The following is a 25,865-nucleotide window of genomic DNA, read 5'->3' as shown; positions in this document are numbered from 1 at the left end:
GAGGGGAGCCGGCCGGGCCGGGCCGCTCTGCCCCAGGAGCGGGCTCCGCGGCCCGGGTGTCCGGGCCGGGGAGGGTCGGGGCACTGGCGCCGGTGCAGCCCCGACCCGGGTCCCCCGGGGCCCGGCTGCCCGCTGGCTTTCGGGAACTGGCCCCGGGGCCGGCCCCGAGGGTGGAGCTGCCGGGAGCAGACAGGGCGCTCCGCAGCCACCTGAGCGCGCCGGGCCCGTCTGGGCCCCCCGGCCCTGGCCGGTACTTTTCCGCGTGGGGTCAGGGCGAGCCCTCTGACCTCAGGAAGCGCCTGCGGGGCCCCTGCTGGGGGCGGGATGGGGAGAAAATTCTGCAGGCGCCGGGTGCTCCAGCCTCCCCGCTGCCTCGGGGGCTGCCGCCGGCTCGCCCACTCCGCGGCCGAGGAGGGCCTGCGTTCCGCCCGGGTAGGGGAGGAGAGGCCGGGGGCGAGGCGGGGGCTCCTTCGCCCGGGCCTCGCCCCCGCCCTCACACCTGTGCGGCGAGGACTCAGGTGCGGGATCCCCGGGCGCCGGCGGCCGGCGCAGGTAGGTCCCGGGGCTGCCTTCTGCCGCGGCCTGGCCGAGGCCCCTGTGCCCCCGCGGGGTGGCTGGACCGAGGGGCGGCCTGCTTGCCAGACAGGTCTGACGGCAGTCACTTGTCTGGTCAGAACCCGCTTTCCCATCATCCTCTACCCCCTGGCCCCTGGGGTGCAGACCCTCATCCACCGGAGAGTGTTGGGATTTCTATTCTGACTTGGGAAGTGCGAGGAGAACCCAGGTGATATGGTGTGGTGAGGGCGGGTGCTGAGCAGGTGTGGACACAGCATAGGAGAGTAGCCAAGCCTGGCCTCTTCTCAAGCAGGGCAGCCCTCGTTTTACTATTTCCTATATTGGGCTTTTACGGAGCATTTGATTTTTAAAAAGGATTCTGTGGCTTTTTAAAAAGTTTGAAAGCCGCTGGTCCAGCAGTTTTTCCACCAAGGAAACTGAGGCCCAGGGAGAGGAAGTGACTTGTTAAGATCATCCAGCAAATAGTGGGCAGGGACTGGGAGCGATAATTTCACGGGAGCCTCCCAGGGCTGGTAACAGGACCCCGCGTGGTGTCTCTGCTAGAGGGAGAGACTGATTGGGTGTCCGAGTGGCCCTCCCGTGGCCTGCTCTGTGGCTGTGTCAGAGCCAGACCCCCAGTGTCTGAGAAACAGCAGTCGGTCCTGGGGTAAGGCGCAATTTGAGTGGCCCAGAGTGGCTCTCTGTGTCGGGAGGTTCTGGAGCTGGAGAAAAGGGCTTTGCCCAAGAACACAGCCAGGAAGAGCACCCACAGCTCTCTCTGGCCACAGCCTGGAACAGAGTCCCATGTGAAACAAGATCTTGAGAAATACAGCAAGCCTCCAGGTTTGAGACAAACTGGGACTAGAGGGTGAGTCAGAGTCTGGGATGGGGGTGGGGAGAAACCCATTCATTCATTGTTTTCAGTTCTTACTCTTTTCGGGGATCATCCCTTGTCCCACATGCTGTGGCAGAGCCGTCTGTGGGGGTCTCATTTTCTGGAAGCCATCCCCACCCCTCACCATGGCTGGGGTTGTTGGATAGAAGGAGGCTGGCCCTCTTTCTTTGGGGGGACTGTTCACTTGCGCCTGAAGCCTGCTTTCTTTCCGAGTGCTGCAAGGTAATTAAATAGTTGGTTAATCACTGTTAACGCCAAGCAGCTGCAGCTCCATCTACAGTGTGCTGGAATCTGGGCTAGACCCAGATGAACCCAGCCTCGATTTGGGGGCTCCAGCAGGACTCACAGCACTGTGGTTGGTGGTGGTGGGGGCAGGGGGGTGGTTGCATGACATCTGGACCCAAGAGGCAGCTGTTGTGGCAGCAAGAGACTGGAGAGAGATGAGGCCCCGTTCCTATATGGCTCTGCCCCCAGGGTCCCACATCCTCTGTTAAATGAGGGACTTGGGGCAGGGGGCGGTCCCTCCATCCCCTAGGGCTGGGGCACCTAGCTGCCCAGCCATTGATCAGGCCAGCTTTCTGGAACCAACCACCCAAAGCACCATGGGGCTGTGGTTCCCAGGGATGTGCAGGAGCGGTATTGTAGATGTCTCCTGCTATCAGCTGTCAGGTTATTTTGGTCCAAACTGAAAATACTCCAGGAATTGTGTGTGGAGTACCCCCAGCCTGCAGGGTGGGACTGCAGCAGTCGGGGAGGCCAGTTGTGTCTAAGGGCAGCCTCTGGAGAAGCGAGGAGTTCTCTGTGGTGAGCCTGCCTCTCTAGCTCCCCAGGGCCTACGTGAGCTGGGATGTCTTCCTTTTGGTATCTGGCAAAGAGTGGCCTTGGCTATGGAAGTGGTAAGGGCATCCAGGGCCCTGCCGCTGCTCAGGGAGCTTGGCACTGTTTGGGATACCCCCAGCAGCACTGCTGGGACCTCCACTAGCTTCCCCCCTTCCTCCAGGGCCTTGGCTTCTGGCTAGTCAGGGGCCCTATGTGGGGACAGTTATGTGGCCCTGGGCAGAGAGGTCCCGCCGTCTGTTTGCTGAAGGAGGAAAAACAACACTCGGGCTATTGATTCAGCCTCACCTTGGCGCTCCTGGCTCAGCAGCCAGTGTTTGCCCTGGCTTTCTGGGCTCGGATTACGCAAGGCTGGTGGGCGTGGAGCAAGCAAGGGGGCAGCTGGGGGCCTCCAGGCCCAGGCAGGGCAGGGCTTGGCGGCCCCAGCGTTCCCCAGGAAACTGTAAAAACGAGCCTGGGCCCCTGACTTTGCTGATAGCGGCCATCTCAGCCATAGAGGGAGGTGAAGCCTCTGTGATCTCCACCCCCGCACCCCCTCAGGACATGGCCCCTAAAAGCACCATCCCATTTAGGGTCACCCATTTTCTTCCTAGGAGCTGTGGGGCTTTGCAAATAACTCCCTATGGCTGAATCTGCTTTGCTGAACTAGGAAACCCTAGTGAGTTGTATAGATGCCATTCACTTAAAAACCTTGAAAAGCCAACATCTTATTCCTATGTAAAATATACCTAGGTGATTTGGAGAATACAGTGACACAAAGAAGAAAATAACAATTACTTGTAATTCTCACCATCTTGAGAGAACCACTGTTAACATTTTTTAGCGTGTGTCCTTCCAGATTTTGTTTTAGTTTGTATAAATATACGTGTATAAATAGTTTTTAAAAAATAAAATGGGATTATGTGTACATACTGCTCTATAATGCATCTTTTTTACCTTGATCATGGTGAATATTCATTTGCTGTTTCTGATTTTGAGTGACTCAGGGCTTGATAGTCTTCATCCTGCTTCTTCTGTTACACTTTTTTTTTTTTTTTTGAGAGGGAGTCTTGTTCTGTCGCACAGACTGGAGTGCAGTGGCGCGATCTTGGCTCACTGCAACCTCCACCTCCTGGGCTCAAGCAATTCTCGTGCCTCAGCCTCCCAAGTCGCTGGCACTACGAGCACCCGCCACCACACCGGGCTAATGTTTGTATTTTTAGTAGAGACGAGGTTGCACCATGTTGGCCAGGCTGGCCTCGAACTCTTGACCTCAGGTGATCCACCCGCCTCAGCCTCCCAAAGTTTTGGATGACAGAAGTGAGCCACCATGCCTGGCCCTTCTGTTACACTTCTTATATTCTTGCATGGAGAAAGGACTGGGGGGGACTGTGAGGGCATCCATCTGTCCATCTATCTGGCTGGCCTTGGGGGCTAGATTTCTTCTGGGGAGGACTAATTTTTTTACCCTTCTCCTCCAGATCTCATTTCAGGCCCCAATTGAAACTTGGGGTGGGCAGGGCAGCTTTAGTGCATGGCAGGGGAGGAACTGACCCTCTCTCCCCTTTTCCCCTCTTGTTCCTCTCAGAGTCGGCACTCCTCACCCTCCCGAGCCCTGCCCGTCTCGGCCCCATGCCCCCACCAGTCAGCCCCGGGCCACAGGCAGTGAGCAGGCACCTGGGAGCCGAGGCCCTGTGACCAGGCCAAGGAGACGGGCGCTCCAGGGTCCCAGCCACCTGTCCCCCCCATGGAGCTGAGGCCCTGGTTGCTATGGGTGGTAGCAGCAACAGGAACCTTGGTCCTGCTAGCAGCTCATGCTCAGGGCCACAGGGTCTTCACCAACACGTGGGCTGTGCGCATCCCTGGAGGCCCAACGGTGGCCAACAGCGTGGCACGGAAGCATGGGTTCCTCAACCTGGGCCAGGTAGGTGTTCTCCCACAGGACACTGCCAGCGGGTGGGAGCAGAGAAGACAGGGATTCTGGTACCGGGGAGCAGGAACTGTTGGCCTTGTTTGCTCAGGGGCATCTGGGTAGCCGGCATGTGCTGGGTGGCCATGAGCAAAGCACAGGTGGTTCAGGCAAGCAGCATATCCCAGTGAGAGTGAGTCCTCATGGCCTCTGCATGTTGCTGGGTCCTGGACAGGGAGCAGATGCCCCGCACCCCCGACCGTGGAGAGCCTCCCATGAAGCCGCTGTCCACCCCCGTCCCCCGCCTCCCCGGGGACTGACAGATGGAAAGCCCAGCTCAGTCTCCCTGCTCTATTGCAGATCTTCGGGGACTATTACCACTTCTGGCATCGAGGAGTGACGAAGCGGTCCCTGTCGCCTCACCGCCCGCGGCACAGCCGGCTGCAGAGGGAGCCTCAAGTGAGTGTGGCCCCAGCCCCCTCCTGCTGCCACCCTCCCCCTCCTGCTCTCAGGAGCCCCTCTCGCCTCCTGCTCCACCCACACCATCTCTCCCTCACTCCCCCGCAGGTACAGTGGCTGGAACAGCAGGTGGCAAAGCGACGGACTAAACGGGACGTGTACCAGGAGCCCACAGACCCCAAGTTTCCTCAGCAGTGGTACCTGGTACGCGGCCTTCTTGGCTGCTGGGACCTCCTCCCCAGATGCACCATCCACCCACTATGAGCTCTTGGATGGAGGAGGCTGACTTCGAGGCCTCCTCTGATTCTTTTCCTTTCCTCCTGCTGGGCAGTTTCTCCCTGGCCCATCCTAATAAGCAGGCCTAGGGGTGGCCCTCCCAGAGTCCTCTACATTCCCATGGAGTCCAGACAGCCAGTGGCGGCCTTTCAGGAGCAGGGATGGTACAGGAGGAGGTTTTAGGGTGGCAAGGGGATTCTTCAAGATGCCCCTAGCCTCACAAAACCAGTCATGTCTCATAAGTGATGGGGTGGGTGTCTCCACAGTCTGGTGTCACTCAGCGGGACCTGAATGTGAAGGAGGCCTGGGCGCAGGGCTACACAGGGCACGGCATCGTGGTCTCCATTCTGGACGATGGCATCGAGAAGAACCACCCGGACTTGGCAGGCAATTATGTGAGGAAGCGGGGGAGGGAGGTCATGATCCCTGGTGAGGTGTGTCTAGGGGCTGTCATGTTCTATCAGTGAGGTCAGCCTTCTCCTGATGGTGGCCAAATCCTTCTTAGGATCCTGGGGCCAGTTTTGATGTCAATGACCAGGACCCTGATCCCCAGCCTCGGTACACACAGATGAATGACAACAGGTAAGAAGTGGCAGGCCGCGGCCTCTGCCTGTCTTCTCCTTTCTTCCACTAAGGAACAGGGCTGAGCCTGGGTGAGATGTGCCCTGCCTAAAAGGCTGAGGCTTTTTCCACAATCCTGGCCCACCTGGGGCTCTGAGGGAGGGCTTGGTCAGAGTGGAGACGGTCACAGGCCCAGTGGAGTGTGGGAGACGGGCTGGGCACTCAGGGGATGATGGGTGTCGGATGTGTGGATCCCTCGTGCTCCTCAGGCCACATCTGCCAGGCCCTGTTCACCCCATTTGTCCTACTCATGCTACGTGCTTGGCCCTGGCAGGCATGGCACACGGTGTGCGGGGGAAGTGGCTGCGGTGGCCAACAACGGTGTCTGTGGTGTAGGTGTGGCCTACAATGCCCGCATTGGAGGTGAGTGTGGGCCTGGGCCACCCTGTCTTCAGGAGGGCCCTTCAGTGGGATTTTTCCCTGCCCGCTTCCCATCTGGCCAATGCCTGCCACTTTCCCACTGTGGATCCTTCGATCATGTGGCTGTTCCATGGAGGGTTCTCAAAGGGTCAAAGACTGAAAGACCTGGACCCCTGTGGAGTGAGGGTTTCCTAGCAGGAGTCTCCTGAAATCCTCACGACCCATTGTGAGTCCTCACGTGGCAGGTCCTTGATGACCAGGCTCTTTTGGGAACCAGAGACTCTTTCTAGTCCAGAATGTGTGGTTGGGGGCAGGAGGTGTTCTCTTTTTCCTTCTCTGGGTCTTGTCTTTGGAAGGCAGAGGCAAACAGGTAGTTGGGGGTTCAGGGTTTCCCAGCATCAACCTCCACCCTCCCCTGCTTATCCCCTGGGGTGCAGGGCTGGGTGTGCTCCTTGGGGTGGGGGGGCCCTGACAGCGGGACCCATGCAGCATCCCTCTTCGTGCCCCCCCTCATGGCCAGGGGTGCGCATGCTGGATGGCGAGGTGACAGATGCAGTGGAGGCACGCTCGCTGGGCCTGAACCCCAACCACATCCACATCTACAGTGCCAGCTGGGGCCCCGAGGATGACGGCAAGACAGTGGATGGGCCAGCCCGCCTCGCCGAGGAGGCCTTCTTCCGTGGGGTTAGCCAGGTGAGGTGGGGATCTGTCCAGCCCCTGGGGGCAGGCTGGGTGCTGTCTTCCGTAGCTATCTCGTGTTTTTTGGTTTATTTATTCTCATGTTTAACTTTACACAAAGCATGTTTATTGAAACATTAAGGGACAGAGGAAGAGTAAAGTGCATATACCACTTGGACTTGGCTAATTAAAAAACAAATTTTTTTTAGAAATGAGGTCTTGCTATGTTACCCAGGCTGGTCTCAAACTCCTGGCCTCAAGCGATCCTCCCGCCTTGGCCTCCTGGTCTGATTTTTTGTGTGCCTAGATAGACATATTTGGATACGTACTTGATCCACCAGGGATCTCACAGGGGACAGGAAGTTCCCAGAGAATGAGGCTCCGGCCTTCCCAGTTCTCCAGCAGTGTCCTCCTGCCAGCCCTCCCTCAAGTCCCAATCTTGAATGACCCCAGCCCACTCTGTCCACAGGGCCGAGGAGGGCTGGGCTCCATCTTTGTCTGGGCCTCGGGGAACGGGGGCCGGGAACATGACAGCTGCAACTGCGACGGCTACACCAACAGTATCTACACGCTGTCCATCAGCAGCGCCACGCAGTTTGGCAACGTGCCGTGGTACAGCGAGGCCTGCTCGTCCACACTGGCCACGACCTACAGCAGTGGCAACCAGAATGAGAAGCAAATCGTGAGTCTTACCTGGGGGTGGGGGCTGGGGAAATGGGGCTGCTGGCTGGCTCTGTCCAGCACCCTCTTTTGGAGGCTGTCTGCCTCCACCCCCATGTGGCTGGGTGATAGTGGCTCAGGCATCATGGAATATGAACTCCGGGGCTCTCTAGGTTCTTGGAGGCCATGGAGCCATCTCTGAAGCCTTTGAAAAGCCTAGACTCTCCCTAAAAACATACATTGTTCTTATTCGTCTCCAACCTCTAGTTGAACCCCCTTATTCCTTTGGAAAATGAGGCCCAGGAGGGGCTCGTTATTAGCCTGTCCACAGCAAGTTAGCAAGGCAGCAGTTGGGACCCAGGGTTCTTGGCCCTGGCTCCCCATACCGTCTGTGGTGCCCAGGGCCTGTATGCAGAGGGAGGGTAGGCAGGTGGCTCCTCTAGCCACCTCCACCCATCACAGGCCCCAATATGATTATCTTCCTGGAAGGTGACGACTGACTTGCGGCAGAAGTGCACGGAGTCTCACACGGGCACCTCAGCCTCTGCCCCCTTAGCAGCCGGCATCATTGCTCTCACCCTGGAGGCCAAGTAAGTGGGTGGGGGCCAGGGGCAACCCTGTCCCTACCAGCACTCTCTGTAGGGCAGCCCTTAGGGCAGCTGGAGAGCTGCTCCCAAAAAAGACTGATCCCCAGCCTCCCCTTTCCTTCTTTGCAGTAAGAACCTCACATGGCGGGACATGCAGCACCTGGTGGTACAGACCTCGAAGCCAGCCCACCTCAACGCCAACGACTGGGCCACCAATGGTGTGGGCCGGAAAGGTGAGGGCAGGCTGGCCCGGCAGGCTGGATGTGGAGTTAGGTGGAAGGCACTCTGTGCCTCACGGCTGACCCCACCTTCCCTGTCCCCACAGTGAGCCACTCATATGGCTATGGGCTTTTGGACGCGGGCGCCATGGTGGCCCTGGCCCAGAATTGGACCACAGTGGCCCCCCAGCGGAAGTGCATCATCGACATCCTCACCGAGCCCAAGTGAGGGCTGGACCCAGGCTGGGAGGGGGCCAGTGGGGCCTGAGAGTCGCAGGGGGTGCCCGCTGGTCCCTCTGGGCCAGGCTGACCATCATGGTGCTCTCCTGCACAGAGACATCGGGAAACGGCTCGAGGTGCGGAAGACTGTGACCGCGTGCCTGGGCGAGCCCAACCACATCATTCGGCTGGAGCACGCTCAGGCGCGGCTCACCCTGTCCTATAATCGCCGTGGCGACCTGGCCATCCACCTGGTCAGCCCCATGGGCACCCGCTCCACCCTGCTAGCAGCCAGGTGCTTGCTCTGTCCCTGCCCTCCCTGCCCAGCGCCGCCTCCTCTCACAGCCCGCGTGCTCGCCTTTGCTCGCTCACACGGCCCAGGGGACACTGAGTGCTACTCAGTGGGGCACTCTTGGCATTTTGGGAGGGACAGTTTTGTCCTGTGGGACTGTCCCATGTTGCAGGAATCCCTGGCTTGCACCCATTTAATGTCAGTAGTGTGCCCCACCTTGTGCGGTGCCTGTGTACCTTTCTAGAATCCCCCAGTTGAGCACGTCTGGCTCACTGAGAAACAGCCAAGCCAGCAGGCACTTCTGGCCCCATGGGGTTGGTCTGCGTGGGGGAAGGGTGTGTGGCCTGTGTGCTGTGGGTTAGATGTCCCTGGCTTGGGGTCCCCCAGAGGCCTCAGGGCTGTGTGCACTCCCCTCCCCAGGCCACATGACTACTCCGCAGATGGGTTTAATGACTGGGCCTTCATGACAACTCACTCCTGGGATGAGGATCCCTCTGGCGAGTGGGTCCTAGAGATTGAAAACACCAGCGAAGCCAACAACTATGGTACTGGGGGCACTTGAGGGGTAGGGGTACGACGTGGAAGGCTGGCAGGATCTAGGGCGCTGGGTGTGGTGCCAGCACTGTCCAACTCTTGCCTCTTCCCCGCTCTGGAACAGGGACGCTGACCAAGTTCACCCTCGTACTCTATGGCACCGCCCCTGAGGGGCTGCCCGTACCTCCAGAAAGCAGTGGCTGCAAGACCCTCACATCCAGTCAGGCCTGTGTGGGTCAGTAGTGGGTGCTGTTGGGCTTTGGGGGCCTGAGTCTGGGGTAAGGCGGGTGCCTGTCCTGAAGCCCAGCTCTAAGAGAAAAAAGTCTCAAGAGACCTAGAGCCCCTGGGGCTCTTGGGATGACCACAGTCCTGGGGCTGGAGGATCCTGGGGATGTGGTGACTTGGCTTGGGGCTGCTATGGTCCTGGGGCTACAGTCTGTTTAGCTGACACACACTTGCCCTCTCTCCCACGCCGGCAGTGTGCGAGGAAGGCTTCTCCCTGCACCAGAAGAGCTGTGTCCAGCACTGCCCTCCAGGCTTCGCCCCCCAAGTCCTCGATACGCACTATAGCACCGAGAATGACGTGGAGACCATCCGGGCCAGCGTCTGCGCCCCCTGCCATGCCTCATGTGCCACATGCCAGGGTCCGGCCCCGACAGACTGCCTCAGCTGCCCCAGCCACGCCTCCTTGGACCCTGTGGAGCAGACTTGCTCCCGGCAAAGCCAGAGCAGCCGAGAGTCCCCGCTGCAGCAGCAGCCACCCCGGCTGCCCCCGGACGTGGAGGCGGGGCCGCGGCTGCGGGCAGGGCTGCTGCCCTCACACCTGCCTGAGGTGGTGGCCGGCCTCAGCTGCGCCTTCATCGTGCTGGTCTTCGTCACTGTCTTCCTGGTCCTGCAGCTGCGCTCTGGCTTTAGCTTTCGGGGGGTGAAGGTGTACACCATGGACCGTGGCCTCATCTCCTACAAGGGGCTGCCCCCTGAAGCCTGGCAGGAGGAGTGCCCGTCTGACTCAGAAGAGGACGAGGGCCGGGGCGAGAGGACCGCCTTTATCAAAGACCAGAGCGCCCTCTGATGAGCCCACTGCCCACCCCCTCAAGCCAATCCCCTCCTTGGGCACTTTTTAATTCACCAAAGTATTTTTTTATCTCGGGACTGGGTTTGGACCCCAGCTGGGAGGCAAGAGGGGTGGAGACTGCTTCCCATCCTACCCTCTGGCCCACCGGGCCACCTGAGGTGGGCCCAGGACCAGCTGGGGCGTGGGGAGGGCCATACCCCACCCTCAGCACCCCCTCCATGTGGAGAAAGGAGTGAAACCTTTAGGGCAGCTTGCCCCGGCCCCGGCCCCAGCCCCGGCCCTAGCCCCAGCCCCAGCCCCAGCCAGAGTTCCTGCGGAGTGAAGAGGGGCAGCCCTTGCTTGTTGGGATTCCTGACCCAGGCCGCAGCTCTTGCCCTTCCCTGTCCCTCTAAAGCAATAATGGTCCCATCCAGGCAGTCGGGGGCTGGCCTAGGAGGTATCTGAGGGAGGAGGCCACCTCTCTAAGGGCTTCTGTACCTTCCACCCTGTCCCCCAGCTCTGGTGAGTCTTGGCGGCAGCAGCCATCATAGGAAGGGACCAAGGCAAGGCAGGTGCCTCCAGGTGTGCACGTGGCATGTGGCCTGTGGCCTGTGTCCCATGACCCACCCCTGTGCTCCGTGCCTCCACCACCACTGGCCACCAGGCTGGTGCAGCCAAGGCTGAAGCTCTGGCTGAACGCTGTGCTGGTGTCCTGACCACCCTCCCCTCTCTTGCACCCGCCTCTCCCGTCAGGGCCCAAGTCCCTGTTTTCTGAGCCCGGGCTGCCTGGGCTGTTGGCACTCACAGACCTGGAGCCCCTGGGTGGGTGGTGGGGAGGGGCGGTGGCCCAGCCGGCCTCTCTGGCCTCCCACCCGATGCTGCTTTCCCCTGTGGGGATCTCAGGGGCTGTTTGAGGATATATTTTCACTTTGTGATTATTTCACTTTAGATGCTGATGATTTGTTTTTGTATTTTTAATGGGGGTAGCAGCTGGACTACCCACCTTCTCACACCCACCGTCCGCCCTGCTCCTCCCTGGCTGCCCTGGCCCTGAGGTGTGGGGGCTGCAGCATGTTGCTGAGGAGTGAGGAATAGTTGAGCCCCTCCTAAGTCCTGAAGAGGCGGGCCAGCCAGGTGGGCTCAAGGAAAGGGGGTCCTGGTGGGAGGGGCAGGCTGACATCTGTGTTTCAAGTGGGGCTCACCATGCTGGGGGCTCATAGGTCACTGGCTCTCCAAGTGCCAGGGGTGGGCAGGTGGTGGCATTGAGCCCCCTCCAACACTGTGCCCTGGTGGAGAAAGCACTGACCTGTCATGCCCCCTCAAACCTCCTCTTCTGACGTGCCTTTTGCATCCCTCCCATTAGGACAATCAGTCCCCTCCCATCTGGGAGCCCCCTTTTCTTTGTCTCCCCTAGCCATTCCTGGTACCCAGCCACCTGCCCAGGGGTACCCCCTCCTCTCCCATCCTCCTACCCTCGTGGCCAGCCCGGCTGGTTTTGTAAGATACTGGGTTGGTGCACAGTGATTTTTTTCTTGTAATTTAAACAGGCCCAGCATTGTTGGTTCTATTTAATGGACATGACAAGATGATGTTAGAGGTTTTAAAGTGATTAAACGTGCAGACTATGCAAACCAGGCCAAGTCTCCAGTGTGGTACCGTTGCTCCTGCATTGCAGCTGAGGACAGGTGGCCAGTTAGGCCTACACAGTGGCTTGCCTGCCTGGATGTGGGCCCAAGTCAGAAGGCCAAAGTCCTCCAAGGGGCGGGAGGATGTGCCAGCCCCTAGTGGGGCCCCCTGGGGTGGGGCTGGTGACCTCTGGTCCTCAGGAGCTGAGCACTTCACTCCCAAAGTCCTGGTTTCCAGCAGTGTGAAGAACTGGGCCTATTGTGTCTTCCTGGGCTGAAGTGACCTGGCCGCCACAGGCTATAGGGCTGAGGCCTAAGGTGGGGGCCTGACTGAATCAAGATGACTTGCTGTGGGGAGCCTGAGTCCCAAATGGAAAACTCCACACCTCTCTGCTCCCCAACCCCTGCCCCTTGATTGCCCCAGGTCTCCCTTGGGACAGGAAGCCCCTGCCTGAGGGTAGGAGGATGGGGACAAAACCACCAGGATCTGTCCCCGAGAAGCAGCCTCTGTTCGGGATATTTACTCGGAAATTTTATTCAAATGGAAGCTGGCGCCTGAGCCTCTCCTTAGGGAATAACGTGAGGTGGGGAGGGCTGGGACCAGGGTTCCCTCTTCCTCTTCTGCGGTGGCCCTGGCCTGGTGCTAGGACTGCGCCCCTCCCCTCAGTACCCGCGGACACCCTGGGCTTCCCTGGGCCCAGCATCTGCCTGGGGCCTCGCCCTGGGCTCCCCCTCCTGACCCCCACCTTGCGCCCCTTCCCGGTGTTCCCGGGGCGCTGCCGGGCCCTGGGGGCTGCGGGCCGCAGGCGGCTTTCGGCTGGGCCATTCTTTCCCGGCCCCCTCCTCCCTTCCGTTTCCGTGGCCGTGCGGCCGGCTAGAGGCTGCGGCCCAGCGCGGAGCAGGGGGGCTGGCAGGCGTCGGGGCCGTCGGGCCGGTCCCGCCCGCCCCTTCCCCTCCACAGGCCCGCCCCGGGGCCTGGGCCAACTGAAACCGCGGGAGGAGGAAGCGCGGAATCAGGAACTGGCCAGGGTCGGCACCGGGCCTGAGTCGGTCCGAGGCCGTCCCAGGAGCAGCTGCCCGCGCGGGTAACTCTAGCCCCGGGGCCTGGAGGAGCGGTGGGAGTGGGGGCGCGGCAGGCAGGGGCAGAGCAAGCGTTCCGAGGGCCAGAGACCCACCCAGGTGGGGGTAGGGGCCGCGGAAGGGAGGGGATGGCCGCAGGGGCAGGGCTCAGGCTGTGGCCGCCTGAGGCTTCAGCTGGGGCAGGCTTGGCCTGTTAAGGACCTGGGCAAGGGTGTCCCTGTAAGGGGTGGTGGGTGGAAGGGCCTGGGGAGGGAGGCTCCAGGGCTCCAGGTTGGCTCCTGTTCCCGAACGGGGGAGGAGACCCTGACGCTAAGGAAGTAATGAGGGCCAGTCCTCAGGCCAGGCTGCTGCTGGGTACCCATGGCTGCGTGTGAGCGAGGCAGGACCCCACATCCTCCCTGTCTGCAGCCCATCCTGACCCTACAGTCCCCAGCCTCCTCGTCCCATGCCTCCATCTCCAGCTGCTGCCTTGCCTCCAGGGATGGGCCCCTTTCTGTCCCCAGGACAGCACAATGGGCTTCTCTTCCGAGCTGTGCAGCCCCCAGGGCCATGGGGTCCTGCAGCAGATGCAGGAGGCCGAGCTTCGTCTACTGGAGGGCATGAGAAAGTGGATGGCCCAGCGGGTCAAGAGTGACAGGGAGTATGCAGGACTGCTTCACCACATGTCCCTGCAGGACAGTGGGGCCCAGAGCCGGGGCACCAGCCCTGACAGCCCCATCAGCCAGGTGGGTCTCTATGGGACTCTGGTGGGTGCTGGCTGTATCTGCCTTCTCCTTTCTCTCCTGGGGGCCCTCTGGGGCAGTGGCTGGAGATCTGGTAGGCCAAGTCTTGGGAGCCATTGTGCCCCTCTCCGTGCCTCCCCCATCTGTGCTATATAGTCCTGGGCCGAGATCACCAGCCAAACTGAGGGCCTGAGCCGGTTGCTGCGGCAGCACGCAGAGGATCTGAACTCAGGGCCCCTGAGCAAGTTGAGCCTGCTCATTCGGGAACGGCAGCAGCTTCGCAAGACCTACAGCGAGCAGTGGCAGCAGCTGCAGCAGGAGCTCACCAAGGTGAGCGGGCAGCACTGGGGCTTTGGTCATTTCTGTCTAAATTTTGAGCCTCGAAGGAGTTGTTTTGCACAAGAGGCCCTGGATTCACTGGGGAAGTGGAAGTCCCTGACCCCAGGCCTGGCTTGCTGTAACCTTGATGCAGCTTCCTCTCTTCCTCCCCTACGCTGGGCTGGCTTGCAGCAAGGCCTCTCTGTGCTTTTTCTGTGCCTGGGCAAAGTGCTGGGAATGTAAGGATGAGTGACCGGTCATGTGCCTGGGAGAAGCTCAGAATCGGTACTCGCCTCCACACTGTGCCATCTGGCTCTGGGTTCTGAGAATCAGGGAGAGGAATGAGGGTCAGTCTGTTTGCCTTCGACTTAGGCAGCCTCCTCTCAGGGGCCCAGAGACTGTGCAGCAGCATAGCCCCCTGAAGGTCAAGGACTCGGGCCGTGAAGTCAGCCTGCCTAGGTTTGAATCCCACCCAGCTCCTCAGTCTAGAGGCTGTGTGATTTGGAGCTATTTATCTGGGAACCTAGTGCCCCCATTCAGTGTCTCCTTCACCCTCCCTGCACCACACCCCTTCCTCAAGTGCAGAGCCCAGCCTTGCCATGGACCCACAGCGGCCCCTGGTGGCCACCCTGGCCCCATTCCTCTCCCCAAAAGATCATCTAATTCAAGGGTGGGCCCATTTTTATAGTTTTGCTGGAACACAGCTATGCCCCTTTGTTTTCATATTGTCTGTGACTACAATGACAGAGTTGAGTAATTGTGACAGAGACTGTATGGCCTACAAGCCTAAAATATTTATTTACTCTCTGGCCCTTTAAGGAAAAGACTGATCTAGTCGAGGAATTTAGCTCAGTTACAGATGGGGAAACTGAGGTTGGGCGCTTGGCCAACATATCCCAGCACAGAAACAGGAGAACTGGAACGAGAACACTGATCTCTGGCTGTCATCTATTCCAACTGCCAAGAACGTAATTTGCAGGACCCAGTGCAAAGTGAAATCGTGGGGGTCTTTGTTAAAAGATTGTTAAGAATTTCGAGGTGGCAATAACGGAGCATAAAACCAAGCGCAGGGCCCTTTTACATGTGGAGCCCCGAGTGACTGCACGGGCCACACACACCTGCAACTGGCCCTGCCTGCCACCAGGCTACCACTCTCAGTCCAAGGAGGGACCACTGTAGCCTGTAGTCTACCTCTTCCTCCCCAAGGGGCCTGTCTTTAACAGGCCCTCTGATCTTTGACTCTCACGTCAGCAGCCAGCTTTCCCAGAAGTCTCCAGGTGCTCCTTGCCTGACGACAGGACCTTTCCAGGGCTTCACCCCAGGCAAGAATCTTCCACAACTGGGGACCTGCTTCTCCACACTGGCCTCTCCTCTCTCCCTAGACCCACAGCCAGGACATTGAGAAGCTGAAGAGCCAGTACCGAGTTCTGGCACGGGACAGTGCCCAAGCCAAGCGCAAGTACCAGGAGGCCAGCAAAGGTTCGTGGCTTCCCTTGCTGGCAGGGAGGGAATCCGAAGCCAGTGCTGACCTGTCCTTGGGTACCCCGAGAGTGGGGGCTGCCTGGGCCTCCATGCTGTCATCTATACCACTTGCCCCCCATCTGGCAGACAAGGACCGTGACAAGGCCAAGGACAAGTATGTGCGCAGCCTGTGGAAGCTCTTTGCTCACCACAACCGCTATGTGCTGGGCGTGCGGGCTGCACAGCTACACCACCAGCACCACCACCAGCTCCTGCTGCCCGGCCTGCTGCGGTCACTGCAGGACCTGCACGAGGAGATGGCTTGCATCCTGTAAGCCCGCAGCCCCGTCCCCCGGCCCCCACCCTTGAGCAGCCCTAAGCCCAGCCATCAGGCCCAGAGGCAGGACCCAGAAAATCCACTGCTGGGAAAGTGCTGGCCATGTAACCACATGAGAATGGGACCTGGGCCAAGGATTGGAAACAGGCTACTGACCTCTGAATTACCCTATTCCAGGGTCCCATTATTCCAGGGTTTTATTACATTCATTGAGCACTGTTCTGGGCTCTGGATTATAACAGAGAACAATGGTAGACAAAAACATCTGTCCTCAGGGATCTTTCGTGTTAGTGGAGTGAGGATGTGAGGAGCACTAAGAGCCATGGAGAAAAATAAAGCAAGAGAAGTGGATCGGGACCTGGGAGCACGGAGGCAAGGGAGGAGGTGACAGTTGTCCATAGAGTGATCTGGGAAAGCCTCTTGAGAGGTGACATTCAAAGAGGCCCCTGAGAGGGGTACGGGAGTGAATCATGAGGCTATTTGGAGAAAGACCATTCCAGAAAGCAGGACAGCAATTACACAGGCCTTGAGTTAGGAGAGTACCGGGGACTAATAGCCAGGAACCAGTGGTGCCTCTGAGAGTGAGAGAGGGGGAGAGTCATACACGAGGCTGGAGGAGTCAGGCGTCAAGGGCTACTGGGTGATAGAGGGTCCAGCAGGGCCATGGTGAGGACTTTGGCTCTGGGTGAACAAGAATGGCATGATCTGACCTCTGTTTTTTTGTTTAATTTTGTTTTAATTTTTTTTGAGTCAGAGTCTTGTTCTGCCGCCCAGGCTGCAGTGCAGTGGCATGATCTCGGCTTACTGCAACCTCCACCTCCCAGGCTCAAGCAATTCTCCTGCCTCAGCCTCCCAAGTAGCTGGAACTAGGGGCATGCACCACTACACCCAGCTAATTTTTGTATTTTTAGTAAAGATGGGGTTTCACCATGTTGCCCAGGCTAGTGTCTAACTCCTGGGCCCAAAGCGATCTGCCTGCCTCTGCCTCCCAAAGTGCTGGGATTACAGGCGTGAGCCACCACGCCCAGCCCTGACCTCTGTCTTAATAAGGCCACTCTGGCTGCTATGCTGCAAATAGACTTCAGGGGGCAAGGACCGAAGCTGGGAGGCCAGAGAGCAGGCTCTTGCAGTAATCCAGATCCAAGCTTTTGGCCACTAGGACGGGGAGGTAGCAATGGAGGTGAGGAGCGGTCAGGTCCTGGGCTGTTTTGAAGGTGGAGCCAGTGGGATTTCCCTATGGATTGGAAGTGGAGCGTGAAATAGAGGAGTCAGGGGTAACTCTGGGGATTTGGCCTGGAGCAGCTGGAAGATGGAGTAGCTGTTAACTTATGTAGGGAAGGCTGTGGGAGGAACAGGTTTAGGAGACAAGAGTAGCGGTTTATTTATTTATTTATTTAGAGATGTAGTCTCACTCTTTCACCAGGCTGGAGTGCAGTGGTGCGATCTTGGCTCACTGCAACCTCCACCTCCCAGGCTCAAGCGATTCTCCTGCCTCAGCCTCCCGAGTAGCTGGGACTACAGGCGCGTGCCACCATGTCCAGCTAGTTTTTGTATTTTTAGTAGAGATGGGGTTTCGCCATGTTAGTCAGGCTGGTCTCCATCTTTTGACCTCGTGATCTACCCGCCTCGGCCTCCCAAAGTGCTGGGATTACAGGCATGAGCCACCGTGCCTGGCCTCAGTTTTCAACTAGAGAGGTTGGGGTGTCTTAGAGCTAGCCAATGGGACATTTTGAGTAGGTGAGTGAGTACATGAGGTTAGGGCCCAGGGGAGGTGCCTGGGCTGGGAGATATGAATGGGGATGGGCAGCATGTTGATGGCTTATATGGTAGTGGATGTGCAGAGCTGGCTGCCCAGGGCAGGGATGACCGTAGCTCATGTTTACTGAGCACTCCCTGTACAGCAGACACTCTGCACACAGGATCTCAACTGGATCCTTTTTTTTGAGACGGTGTCTCACTCTGTCGCCCAGGCTGGAGTGTGGTGGTGCGATCTTGGCTCACTGCAACCCCCACCTTCCGGGTTCAAGTGATTCTCCTGCCTCAGCCTCCCAAGTAGCCAAGTAGCTGGGACTACAGGCATGTGCCACCATGCCTGGCTAATTTTTGTATTTGCTTTTTCAGTAGAGACGGGGTTTCACCATGTTAGCCAGGCTGGTCTCGAACTGACCTCAGGCAATCTACCCACCTCGACCTCCCAGTGTTGGTATTACAGGCATGAGCCACTGTGCCTGGCCCACTGGATCCTTATTACAACTGCCAGTGTCCCTCTTATACATACCAGGAAATAGAAGATTAGGGAGAGATTAAATAATTTGCCTAGAGTGGCATGGCTAGCTCAAAGTGAGGCAGGGGTCAACCCCAGCCCTGACTCCAAACCCAGGGTCCTAGGCCTGAACTGCCCAGCCTTGCACAGCCTGAGGCTCCCCTGACTGGGGATCCCATCTCGGGGGCAGGAAGGAGATCCTGCAGGAATACCTGGAGATTAGCAGCCTGGTGCAGGATGAGGTGGTGGCCATTCACCGGGAGATGGCTGCAGCTGCTGCCCGCATCCAGCCTGAGGCTGAGTACCAAGGCTTCCTGCGACACTATGGGTAAGCCCCGTCCTTGCTCTTGCTGGGCCCAGGGCTGCTGGCCTGTCCACTGACGGGGCGCTGTCCCCCACAGGTCCGCACCTGACGTCCCACCCTGTGTCACATTCGATGAGTCACTGCTTGAGGAGGGTGAACCGCTGGAGCCTGGGGAGCTCCAGCTGAACGAGCTGACTGTGGAGAGCGTGCAGCACACGTGGGTGGTGGCTTTGCACCTGGGCCGTGGCAGGGCTCCCAGCAGACCACGGGTGTTTATGTAGGCAGGGCTAGGTCGTGGAGATTGTCCACACAGAGCTGTCACCAGGTGGCCGGGCTTGCTTGGCTCTACAGGGGTGCACTGGACGTGGGTTGAGGAGGGCTCAGTTCTAATGCTTCCCTTCTCTTGGGTGCAGGCTGACCTCGGTGACAGATGAGCTGGCTGTGGCCACCGAGATGGTGTTCAGGCGGCAGGAGATGGTTACACAGCTGCAACAGGAGCTCCGGAATGAAGAGGAGAACACCCACCCCCGGGGGCGGTGAGTGGGCCCCTGCCTGCAGCAGCCTCCTGGGCCTCCCTCCCTCCTACCTACCCTACCTGCTGCTGGCTACCCGCCGCAGACCGAGCCCTCTTTCTCACCCACCCTCCCACCCACCCCTGCCTGCAGGGTGCAGCTGCTGGGCAAGAGGCAGGTGCTGCAAGAAGCACTGCAGGGGCTGCAGGTAGCGCTGTGCAGCCAGGCCAAGCTGCAGGCCCAGCAGGACTTGCTGCGGACCAAGCTGGAGCAGCTGGGCCCCGGCGAGCCCCCGGCCGTGCTGCTCCTGCAGGATGACCGCCACTCCACGTCGTCCTCGGTGAGCTGCCCCATCCGCGGCCGCTGCCCGCCACCGGCCTGCCCACCTGGGGCTGCGCTCCTCATTTTCGCCCTCCCCCTCCCTAAGCCTGGCCACCCGCTGACGTCTGTCCCTGGCCTCAGGAGCAGGAGCGAGAGGGGGGAAGGACGCCCACGCTGGAGATCCTTAAGAGCCACATCTCAGGAATCTTCCGCCCCAAGTTCTCGGTGAGTGGCACCCAGCCTGGGCCCCCCTACTGTTGTGTTTAGAGTTTAATCACTGGGATGTCCTAGAGACGAGGCTCTGCCCAGGCTGCTTGCGTTGGGAAGTTCCTCTCTTCCCTGGGATTCCAGGCTGCAGATGTTCCCAGACCCTGCCACCCCTGTGACCCCTCCCTTTCTATCGCCCCAGTGTGCTAAAGGGACCAGCAACCTCGACTGTTCCATGGCTCTCCCTGCTTCAGGAATGGTTGGGGGCCTGTGGCCTGGAGGAGGAGGCACCAGCTTGGTTTGGGGTCTTCCTGCCTGGGCTTCCCCCTTCCCAGCTCTGCCCAGCGTGAGCCTGGGCCAGTCCAGTGCCCACTCCAGGGGCCTGTGGACGGCTCTGCATGCCACTCCATGGTTGTGAGGCCTGAGGGCATATAGTGGGGAGAGAGAGACCCCTGGCTGCCCCCATGGCCTCTTCAACAAGGTGGTTGAGTGACTCCTCCTCAATCCTCCCTTGCCCAGCTCCCCCCACCGCTGCAGCTCGTTCCGGAGGTGCAGAAGCCCCTACATGAGCAGCTGTGGTACCACGGGGCCATCCCGAGGGCCGAGGTGGCTGAGCTGCTGGTGCACTCAGGGGACTTCCTGGTGCGGGAGAGCCAGGGCAAGCAGGAGTACGTGCTGTCGGTGCTGTGGGATGGTCTGACCCGGCACTTCATCATCCAGTCCTTGGACGTGAGTGGGGCTGGGACCCGAGCCTTCCAGGCCTCACTCTTCCCCTCCCTTCCCTTCCCCAAGGGGAATGGCCTTTCAGGGTAGGGGGTAGCTGCCAGGTCTTGGATGCCTCCCTAGCAGGGCTGGCTGGAAGGGGCCACAGAGACCACCCAGTCCCTGCAACAAAATAGAGGCTTAAGTGTGAGTCCTCCGCTGGTGGGGCAGCAGGATGTCATGTGCCATCAGATGGCATCTTTTCTGGAGGTCTCTCTGCCCCTGGTCCTGGGCAGGCCCTTTCTCCCCTGCTGCTCTCCCTTTCCCCCTCCCAGGGCTCAGGCCCTCTTAGAATGGAGGCTGCTGACCCCGGGTCCCCTGCCCTGCAGAACCTGTACCGACTGGAAGGGGAAGGCTTTCCCAGCATTCCTTTGCTCATCGACCACCTACTGAGCACCCAGCAGCCCCTCACCAAGAAGAGTGGTGTCGTCCTGCACAGGGCTGTGCCCAAGGTGAGCCTGCACCCAGCCTGGCCCATGCCACCTGTGGCAGGGCTTGGGGAGTGTGGGTCAGGCCCACCCAGCGTCTGGGCAGAAAGGGCTTTCCAGGCCCTCCGTCTACATACAAGATGCAGAGTGAGTGACCCTCAGGGCCAGCCTCGCTCTAGGTTTGGAATGTCAGGGCCACTGCTACGCCATGGGCTGTACACACCAGGTGGGTGCTTACCTGGTCAGGGCACCTGCCTGGACCCCGTAGTCATCTCAGCGTGCTCCCCATGTGGTCCCACCCCTGGTCACATATGGAGGCACCAAGAAATGGAGGACATAGCCCTTCTAAGGGCCAAGCACCCCTTTTCTTCAGACTTCTGATCCCCTGACTCCTCTCTTCCCCAGGACAAGTGGGTGCTGAACCATGAGGACCTGGTGTTGGGTGAGCAGATTGGACGGGTGAGTGCGCCTCTGCTGGCCTCCTTGTCGCTGGCGGCTTCTCCCGAGTCGCGCCTGGGCCCCCTGCCCTACCACCCAGAGACCTCCCTGCCCCATCTGATTCCCCACTTGTACCCCGACTGCCTGCCCAGTCCCCACCACACACCGTCCTCCAGGAAACGGGACAGTACCTACCCTGAAAACTCCCAGCAGACAGCTTTGCTGGCACCCTGACCTCATCACCCCCACCCAGGCCGCCCCCCTCGAGCTCTTGTGTGCACGCAGGGAGACACCCTGTTACTATAAGCCATAAGATACCTGTTTAGGGAAGAAGTCACTTTACTAAAAATCAGAATGCTTTTCAAACCTAAGGGAGAGTGATTTTTGGATTTCCATGTCACTTCTCTCAGGGAGGGTGGCACATCGGAGGCAACTTTCCCTGCCTGCCCCGTGTGCTCTCTAGGTTCCCCAGCGAGGGGCAAACTCCCAGAGAGCCTGGGTGAGGGGTCCGAGCACGGGGGCTGAGTAAGAATGGGTAGGGAGCAGAGAAGAGAACTGTGGGACTGGGAAGGCCATGGTAGGAGCCCAAGACCGTTTCAGGGGAACTTTGGCGAAGTGTTCAGCGGACGCCTGCGAGCCGACAATACCCTGGTGGCGGTGAAGTCTTGTCGAGAGACGCTCCCACCTGACCTCAAGGCCAAGTTTCTACAGGAAGCGAGGTGGGTGATAAACTAATGATCACCACGGGTCCCGCGTACACAGAGGTTACACTGCATGGCACAGTGTAAAGTGCTTGACCTCTGTGGTGGCGTTTAATCCTCGAGGCCCCCCATTGCGGGTAGTACCCCCTTATAGTGCTGAAGGGTAGAGGCTGCCCCAGGTCACACGTCCGGGTCTGCTGGCCTCGGAGGCCAAGCTCTTCTTGCATCATCCCCGGGGGACCCTGGGGAGGCGGGCCCGGCCACGTGGAGCCTGAGCAGCAGTGCCCTCCAGGATCCTGAAGCAGTACAGCCACCCCAACATCGTGCGTCTCATTGGTGTCTGCACCCAGAAGCAGCCCATCTACATCGTCATGGAGCTTGTGCAGGGTGAGCGCGGGACGCTGAGCTCCAGGTAGGGCGCGCAGCCTGGCCAGGCGGCACCCTTACCTCAGGAGGCTCAGCAGGGGTCCTCCCCACCTGCAGGGGGCGACTTCCTGACCTTCCTCCGCACGGAGGGGGCCCGCCTGCGGGTGAAGACTCTGCTGCAGATGGTGGGGGATGCAGCTGCTGGCATGGAGTACCTGGAGAGCAAGTGCTGCATCCACCGGTGAGTGGGCGGTGGCCACAGGCCCTGCCAACACCCCCGACCAGAGTCAAGAGGTACGTATACCCCTAGGGCCCCCCGCTGGACCATCAGGCATCAGCTCCAGAGGGGGAGTTGGCCTCTCTGGTAGACAGGGGTGCCCAGGGCTGGGAGCAACTTTTGTCTGTGGCTTTTCTAGAGTGTTCAGCCAGGGCTGGGCAGGCGACTGTTGGCCAAATGAGCCCCTGCCCTGTCTCACCCAGGGACCTGGCTGCTCGGAACTGCCTGGTGACAGAGAAGAATGTCCTGAAGATCAGTGACTTTGGGATGTCCCGAGAGGAAGCTGATGGGGTCTATGCAGCCTCAGGGGGCCTCAGACAAGTCCCCGTGAAGTGGACCGCACCTGAGGCCCTTAACTACGGTACCTAGTCCCTGTCCACCCTGGACTGCATGGCCAGAGGCCAGGCCTGGGTCCTGCCACCTGCCGCACCCTGGCCCCAAGGAGGGTCCACGCACGCTGCCTCACCTCCTCGCCTCCTCTGCAGGCCGCTACTCCTCCGAAAGCGACGTGTGGAGCTTTGGCATCTTGCTCTGGGAGACCTTCAGCCTGGGGGCCTCCCCCTATCCCAACCTCAGCAATCAGCAGACACGGGAGTTCGTGGAGAAGGGTAAGCACCCTGTGATGACAGCAGCCTCAGGCTGCACCCTCTTCCAGATGCTCCAGCCGGACTCTTCTAACTCCCTTAATGCCAACCTTCCCACCAGGCAGAATAAGAATAACCTGGCCAGTGGCTCCCGCCTGTCATCCTAGCACTTTGGGAGGCTGAGCTGGGTGGATCACTTGAGCCTAGGAGTTCGAGATCAGCCTGGACAACACAGTGAAACTCCATCTGTACAAAAAAATACAAAAATAGGCTGGGCACAGTGGCTCACACCTGTAATCCCAGCACTTTGGGAGGCCAAGGCAGATGGATCACCTGTGGTCAGGAGTTTGAGACCAGCCAGACCAACATGGTGAAACCCCGTCTCTACTAAAAATACAAAAATTAGCCAGGCGTGGTGGCACATGCCTGTAATCCCAGCTACTTGGGAGGCTGAGGTGGGAGAATTGCTTGAACCCAGGAGGCAGAGGCTGCAGTGAGCCGAGATTGTGCCACTGCACTCCAGCCTGGGTGACAAGAGTGAAACTCCATCTCAAAAAAAACAAAAAACGAAACAAAAAATACAATAATTAGCTGGGTGTGGTGACATGTGCCTGTAGTCCCTGCTACTTGGGAGGCTGAGGTGGGAGGATCACTGGAGCCTGGGAGGCGGAGGTTGCAGTGAGCCGAGATTCTGCCTCTGCACTCCAGCCTGGGTAACGAGTGAAACTCCATCTCAAAAAAAACAAAAAACGAAACAAAAAATACAATAATTAGCTGGGTGTGGTGACATGTGCCTATAGTCCCTGCTACTTGGGAGGCTGAGGTGGGAGGATCACTGGAGCCTGGGAGGCGGAGGTTGCAGTGAGCTGAGATCGTGCCACTGCACTCCAAACTGAGTGACAGAGAGAGACCTTGACTCAAAAAAGAAAAAAACCTGGGCGCAGTGGCTCACGCCTGTAATTTCAACATTTTGGGAGGCTGAGGAAGGTGGATCACTTGAGTCTAGGAGTTTGAGACTAGCCTGGCCAACATGGAAAAACCCTGTCTCTGCTAAAAATACAAAAAATTAATCAGGTGTGGTGGCGCAAGCCTGTAATCCCAGCTACTTGGGAGGGTGAGGCACAAGAATTGCTTCAACCTGGGAGGTGGAGGTTGCAGTGAGCTGAGATCGCACCACTGCATTCCAGCGTGGGTGACAGGGCAAGACCCCATCTCAAAAAAAAAAAAAAAAAAAAAAAAGAATATCCCTGTAGCTACTATGAGCACCTGTTCTGTGCTAGGTCACATGTTATTTCATTTGCTCATCACTACATGTGTGGTAGGGATTAATATGTCCCTTTCTCAGATGGATAAACAGGCTGGCAGAGGACACACAACTAGCACGTGGTGGGATTGGGATCAGAAGCCAGGCCTCTTTGTCCTTTGGGCCCTTGGTGGAGAACAGTGCATCCTTCAGAACAGTGCATCTTAAGCAGCTCCAATGGCTCATGGTATCCCCCAGAGTCTGCCGAGGACCCTCAAACTCCCTCCTCATGCCTGGTGTGCTGTGCCTCTCCTTACAGGGGGCCGTCTGCCCTGCCCAGAGCTGTGTCCTGATGCTGTGTTCAGGCTCATGGAGCAGTGCTGGGCCTATGAGCCTGGGCAGCGGCCCAGCTTCAGCACCATCTACCAGGAGCTGCAGAGCATCCGAAAGCGGCATCGGTGAGGCTGGGACCCCCTTCTCAAGCTGGTGGCCTCTGCAGGCCTAGGTGCAGCTCCTCAGCGGCTCCAGCTCATATGCTGACAGCTATTCACAGTCCTGGACTCCCGCCACCAGCATCCACACTGCCGGCAGGATGCAGCGCCGTGTCTTCTCTGTGTCCCTGCTGCTGCCAGGGCTTCCTCTTCCGGGCAGAAACAATAAAACCACTTGTGCCCACTGAACACTCCTGGCATGTGCGCTCGTCCAGAAGGCAGGTCTCAGAAGGCACGAGTGTGGGTATGGTGGCCGTGGGGAAGGAGGAGGACAGGCAGTATGCATGGGGCAGAGCTGACATGATTTAGTAGCAGCTGAATGTGAGACATGGGGAAGGAGGGGAGAGATGAGGATGATACACAGGCTATGGCCAGATGGTGGTGTCATCCCCTGAAATAGGATTATAGGAAGAGGATCAGAGCTTCGAGGAGGATGTTGAGTTTAGAGATGTTGCATTTTATTGGAGATAAAAGTGTGGGTGAAGCCAGGTGTGGTGGTAGACACCTGTAGTCCCAGGTACTTGGGAGGCCAAGGCATGTGGATCGCTTGAGCCTAGTTTGAGACCAGCCTGGGCAACATGGCGAAACTCTGTCTCTACAAAAAAAAAAAAAAAACAAGAAAATTAGCCAGGCATGGTGGCACACACCTATAGTCCTAGCTACTCAGAAGGCTGAGTTAGGAGGACAATTGAGCCTCGGAGGTTGAGGCTGCAGTGAGCTGTGATCACACCACTGCATTCCAGCATGGGCAACAAAGCGAGGCCCTGTCTCAAAAATAAGTAAATAAAAATAATAAATAATTAATTTAAATGTAGATGAATAGGGTCTGGAAGCCCAGATGGAGGTGAAGGCTGGCAATAGATGTGTGAATCAATGGCTTATGAATATTAGAGAGTAGCTGACACTATGGATGCGTACAACACTCACATAAAATTCAGGAGGAGACGAGAAGAGAGTTCCACTCATAGAAGACTGATGTAGCTGACGAGGAAGTAAATGCTTTTGAGGGAGTTGTTTCTCAAGATGAATCTATTGAGGAATAAGATGGCAGACTGGGGAGCCTTCACCTCCTCCCCTAAGTCCCAGTGAAACTAAAAAGTCATCTGAAATATTAACATCACCAAAAGCGAAGTTTGAGAAGATAAGGAAGTGTGAACATAACTAAAAAACAAAGTGGGAAACATTTGTAATACAGAAGAACAGGGCAATGAGAACCTTGAAGTAAAATGGCTATCCCTCAAGAAAGTTCAGGAAATAGTTAACATCGGCCGGGCGCAGTGGCTCACACCTAT

General features: G+C 58.6%; 2 protein-coding genes across 11 annotated transcripts; both read left to right on the top strand.

Moving 5' to 3' along the window:
- The first annotated feature begins 534 nt into the window (after positions 1 to 534).
- LOC116463665 (furin) lies at positions 535 to 11,768 on the top strand. 2 transcript variants are annotated; one of them, XM_032146879.2, is made up of 16 exons: positions 535 to 552; positions 3,855 to 4,190; positions 4,536 to 4,634; positions 4,743 to 4,838; positions 5,177 to 5,305; positions 5,416 to 5,492; positions 5,806 to 5,894; positions 6,412 to 6,584; positions 7,039 to 7,251; positions 7,719 to 7,819; positions 7,946 to 8,049; positions 8,142 to 8,259; positions 8,369 to 8,548; positions 8,966 to 9,090; positions 9,204 to 9,314; positions 9,559 to 11,768. In XM_032146879.2, the coding sequence occupies exons 2-16, from the start codon at positions 4,014 to 4,016 to the stop codon at positions 10,149 to 10,151; spliced, it is 2,385 nt and encodes a 794-aa protein (XP_032002770.1). In that variant the 5' UTR covers positions 535 to 552; positions 3,855 to 4,013; the 3' UTR covers positions 10,152 to 11,768. The 2 variants fall into 2 exon arrangements, with proteins under 2 accessions (XP_032002770.1, XP_058290770.1); XM_058434787.1 differs by lacking the exon at positions 535 to 552 and having other exon boundaries at positions 2,130 to 4,190.
- A 996-nt stretch (positions 11,769 to 12,764) lies between these two features.
- On the top strand, positions 12,765 to 24,762 carry LOC116463663 (tyrosine-protein kinase Fes/Fps). 9 transcript variants are annotated; one of them, XM_032146874.1, is made up of 19 exons: positions 12,765 to 12,843; positions 13,318 to 13,563; positions 13,717 to 13,890; positions 15,261 to 15,357; positions 15,487 to 15,670; positions 18,130 to 18,267; positions 18,341 to 18,460; positions 18,657 to 18,779; positions 18,909 to 19,095; positions 19,218 to 19,301; positions 19,803 to 20,012; positions 20,375 to 20,497; positions 20,879 to 20,932; positions 21,512 to 21,630; positions 21,905 to 21,999; positions 22,096 to 22,219; positions 22,459 to 22,616; positions 22,741 to 22,863; positions 24,402 to 24,762. In XM_032146874.1, the coding sequence occupies exons 2-19, from the start codon at positions 13,351 to 13,353 to the stop codon at positions 24,542 to 24,544; spliced, it is 2,469 nt and encodes an 822-aa protein (XP_032002765.1). In that variant the 5' UTR covers positions 12,765 to 12,843; positions 13,318 to 13,350; the 3' UTR covers positions 24,545 to 24,762. The 9 variants fall into 9 exon arrangements, with proteins under 9 accessions (XP_032002765.1, XP_032002764.1, XP_058290780.1 ...); XM_032146873.2 differs by having other exon boundaries at positions 12,766 to 12,843; positions 13,342 to 13,563; XM_032146875.1 differs by having other exon boundaries at positions 12,788 to 12,843; positions 13,300 to 13,563.
- Positions 24,763 to 25,865: the final 1,103 nt, after the last annotated feature.

Source organism: Hylobates moloch, unplaced genomic scaffold, assembly GCF_009828535.3.
Source record: "Hylobates moloch isolate HMO894 unplaced genomic scaffold, HMol_V3 SCAFFOLD_47, whole genome shotgun sequence".
Classification (NCBI taxonomy): domain Eukaryota; kingdom Metazoa; phylum Chordata; class Mammalia; order Primates; family Hylobatidae; genus Hylobates; species Hylobates moloch.
Note: the sequence above shows the minus strand (reverse complement) of the source record. Positions and strands in the feature narration are given on the sequence as shown.

Coding starts and splice junctions, on each gene's coding strand:
- LOC116463665 (XM_032146879.2), top strand. CDS start 4,014: ATGGAGCTGAGGCCCTGGTTGCTATGGGTGGTAGCAGCAACAGGAACC. Junction 8,549..8,965: donor TCCACCCTGCTAGCAGCCAG/GTGCTTGCTCTG, acceptor TCCCCTCCCCAG/GCCACATGACTACTCCGCAG. Junction 9,091..9,203: donor CAGCGAAGCCAACAACTATG/GTACTGGGGGCA, acceptor GCTCTGGAACAG/GGACGCTGACCAAGTTCACC.
- LOC116463663 (XM_032146874.1), top strand. CDS start 13,351: ATGGGCTTCTCTTCCGAGCTGTGCAGCCCCCAGGGCCATGGGGTCCTG. Junction 18,780..18,908: donor AACACCCACCCCCGGGGGCG/GTGAGTGGGCCC, acceptor CCCTGCCTGCAG/GGTGCAGCTGCTGGGCAAGA. Junction 22,220..22,458: donor AGCAAGTGCTGCATCCACCG/GTGAGTGGGCGG, acceptor TGTCTCACCCAG/GGACCTGGCTGCTCGGAACT.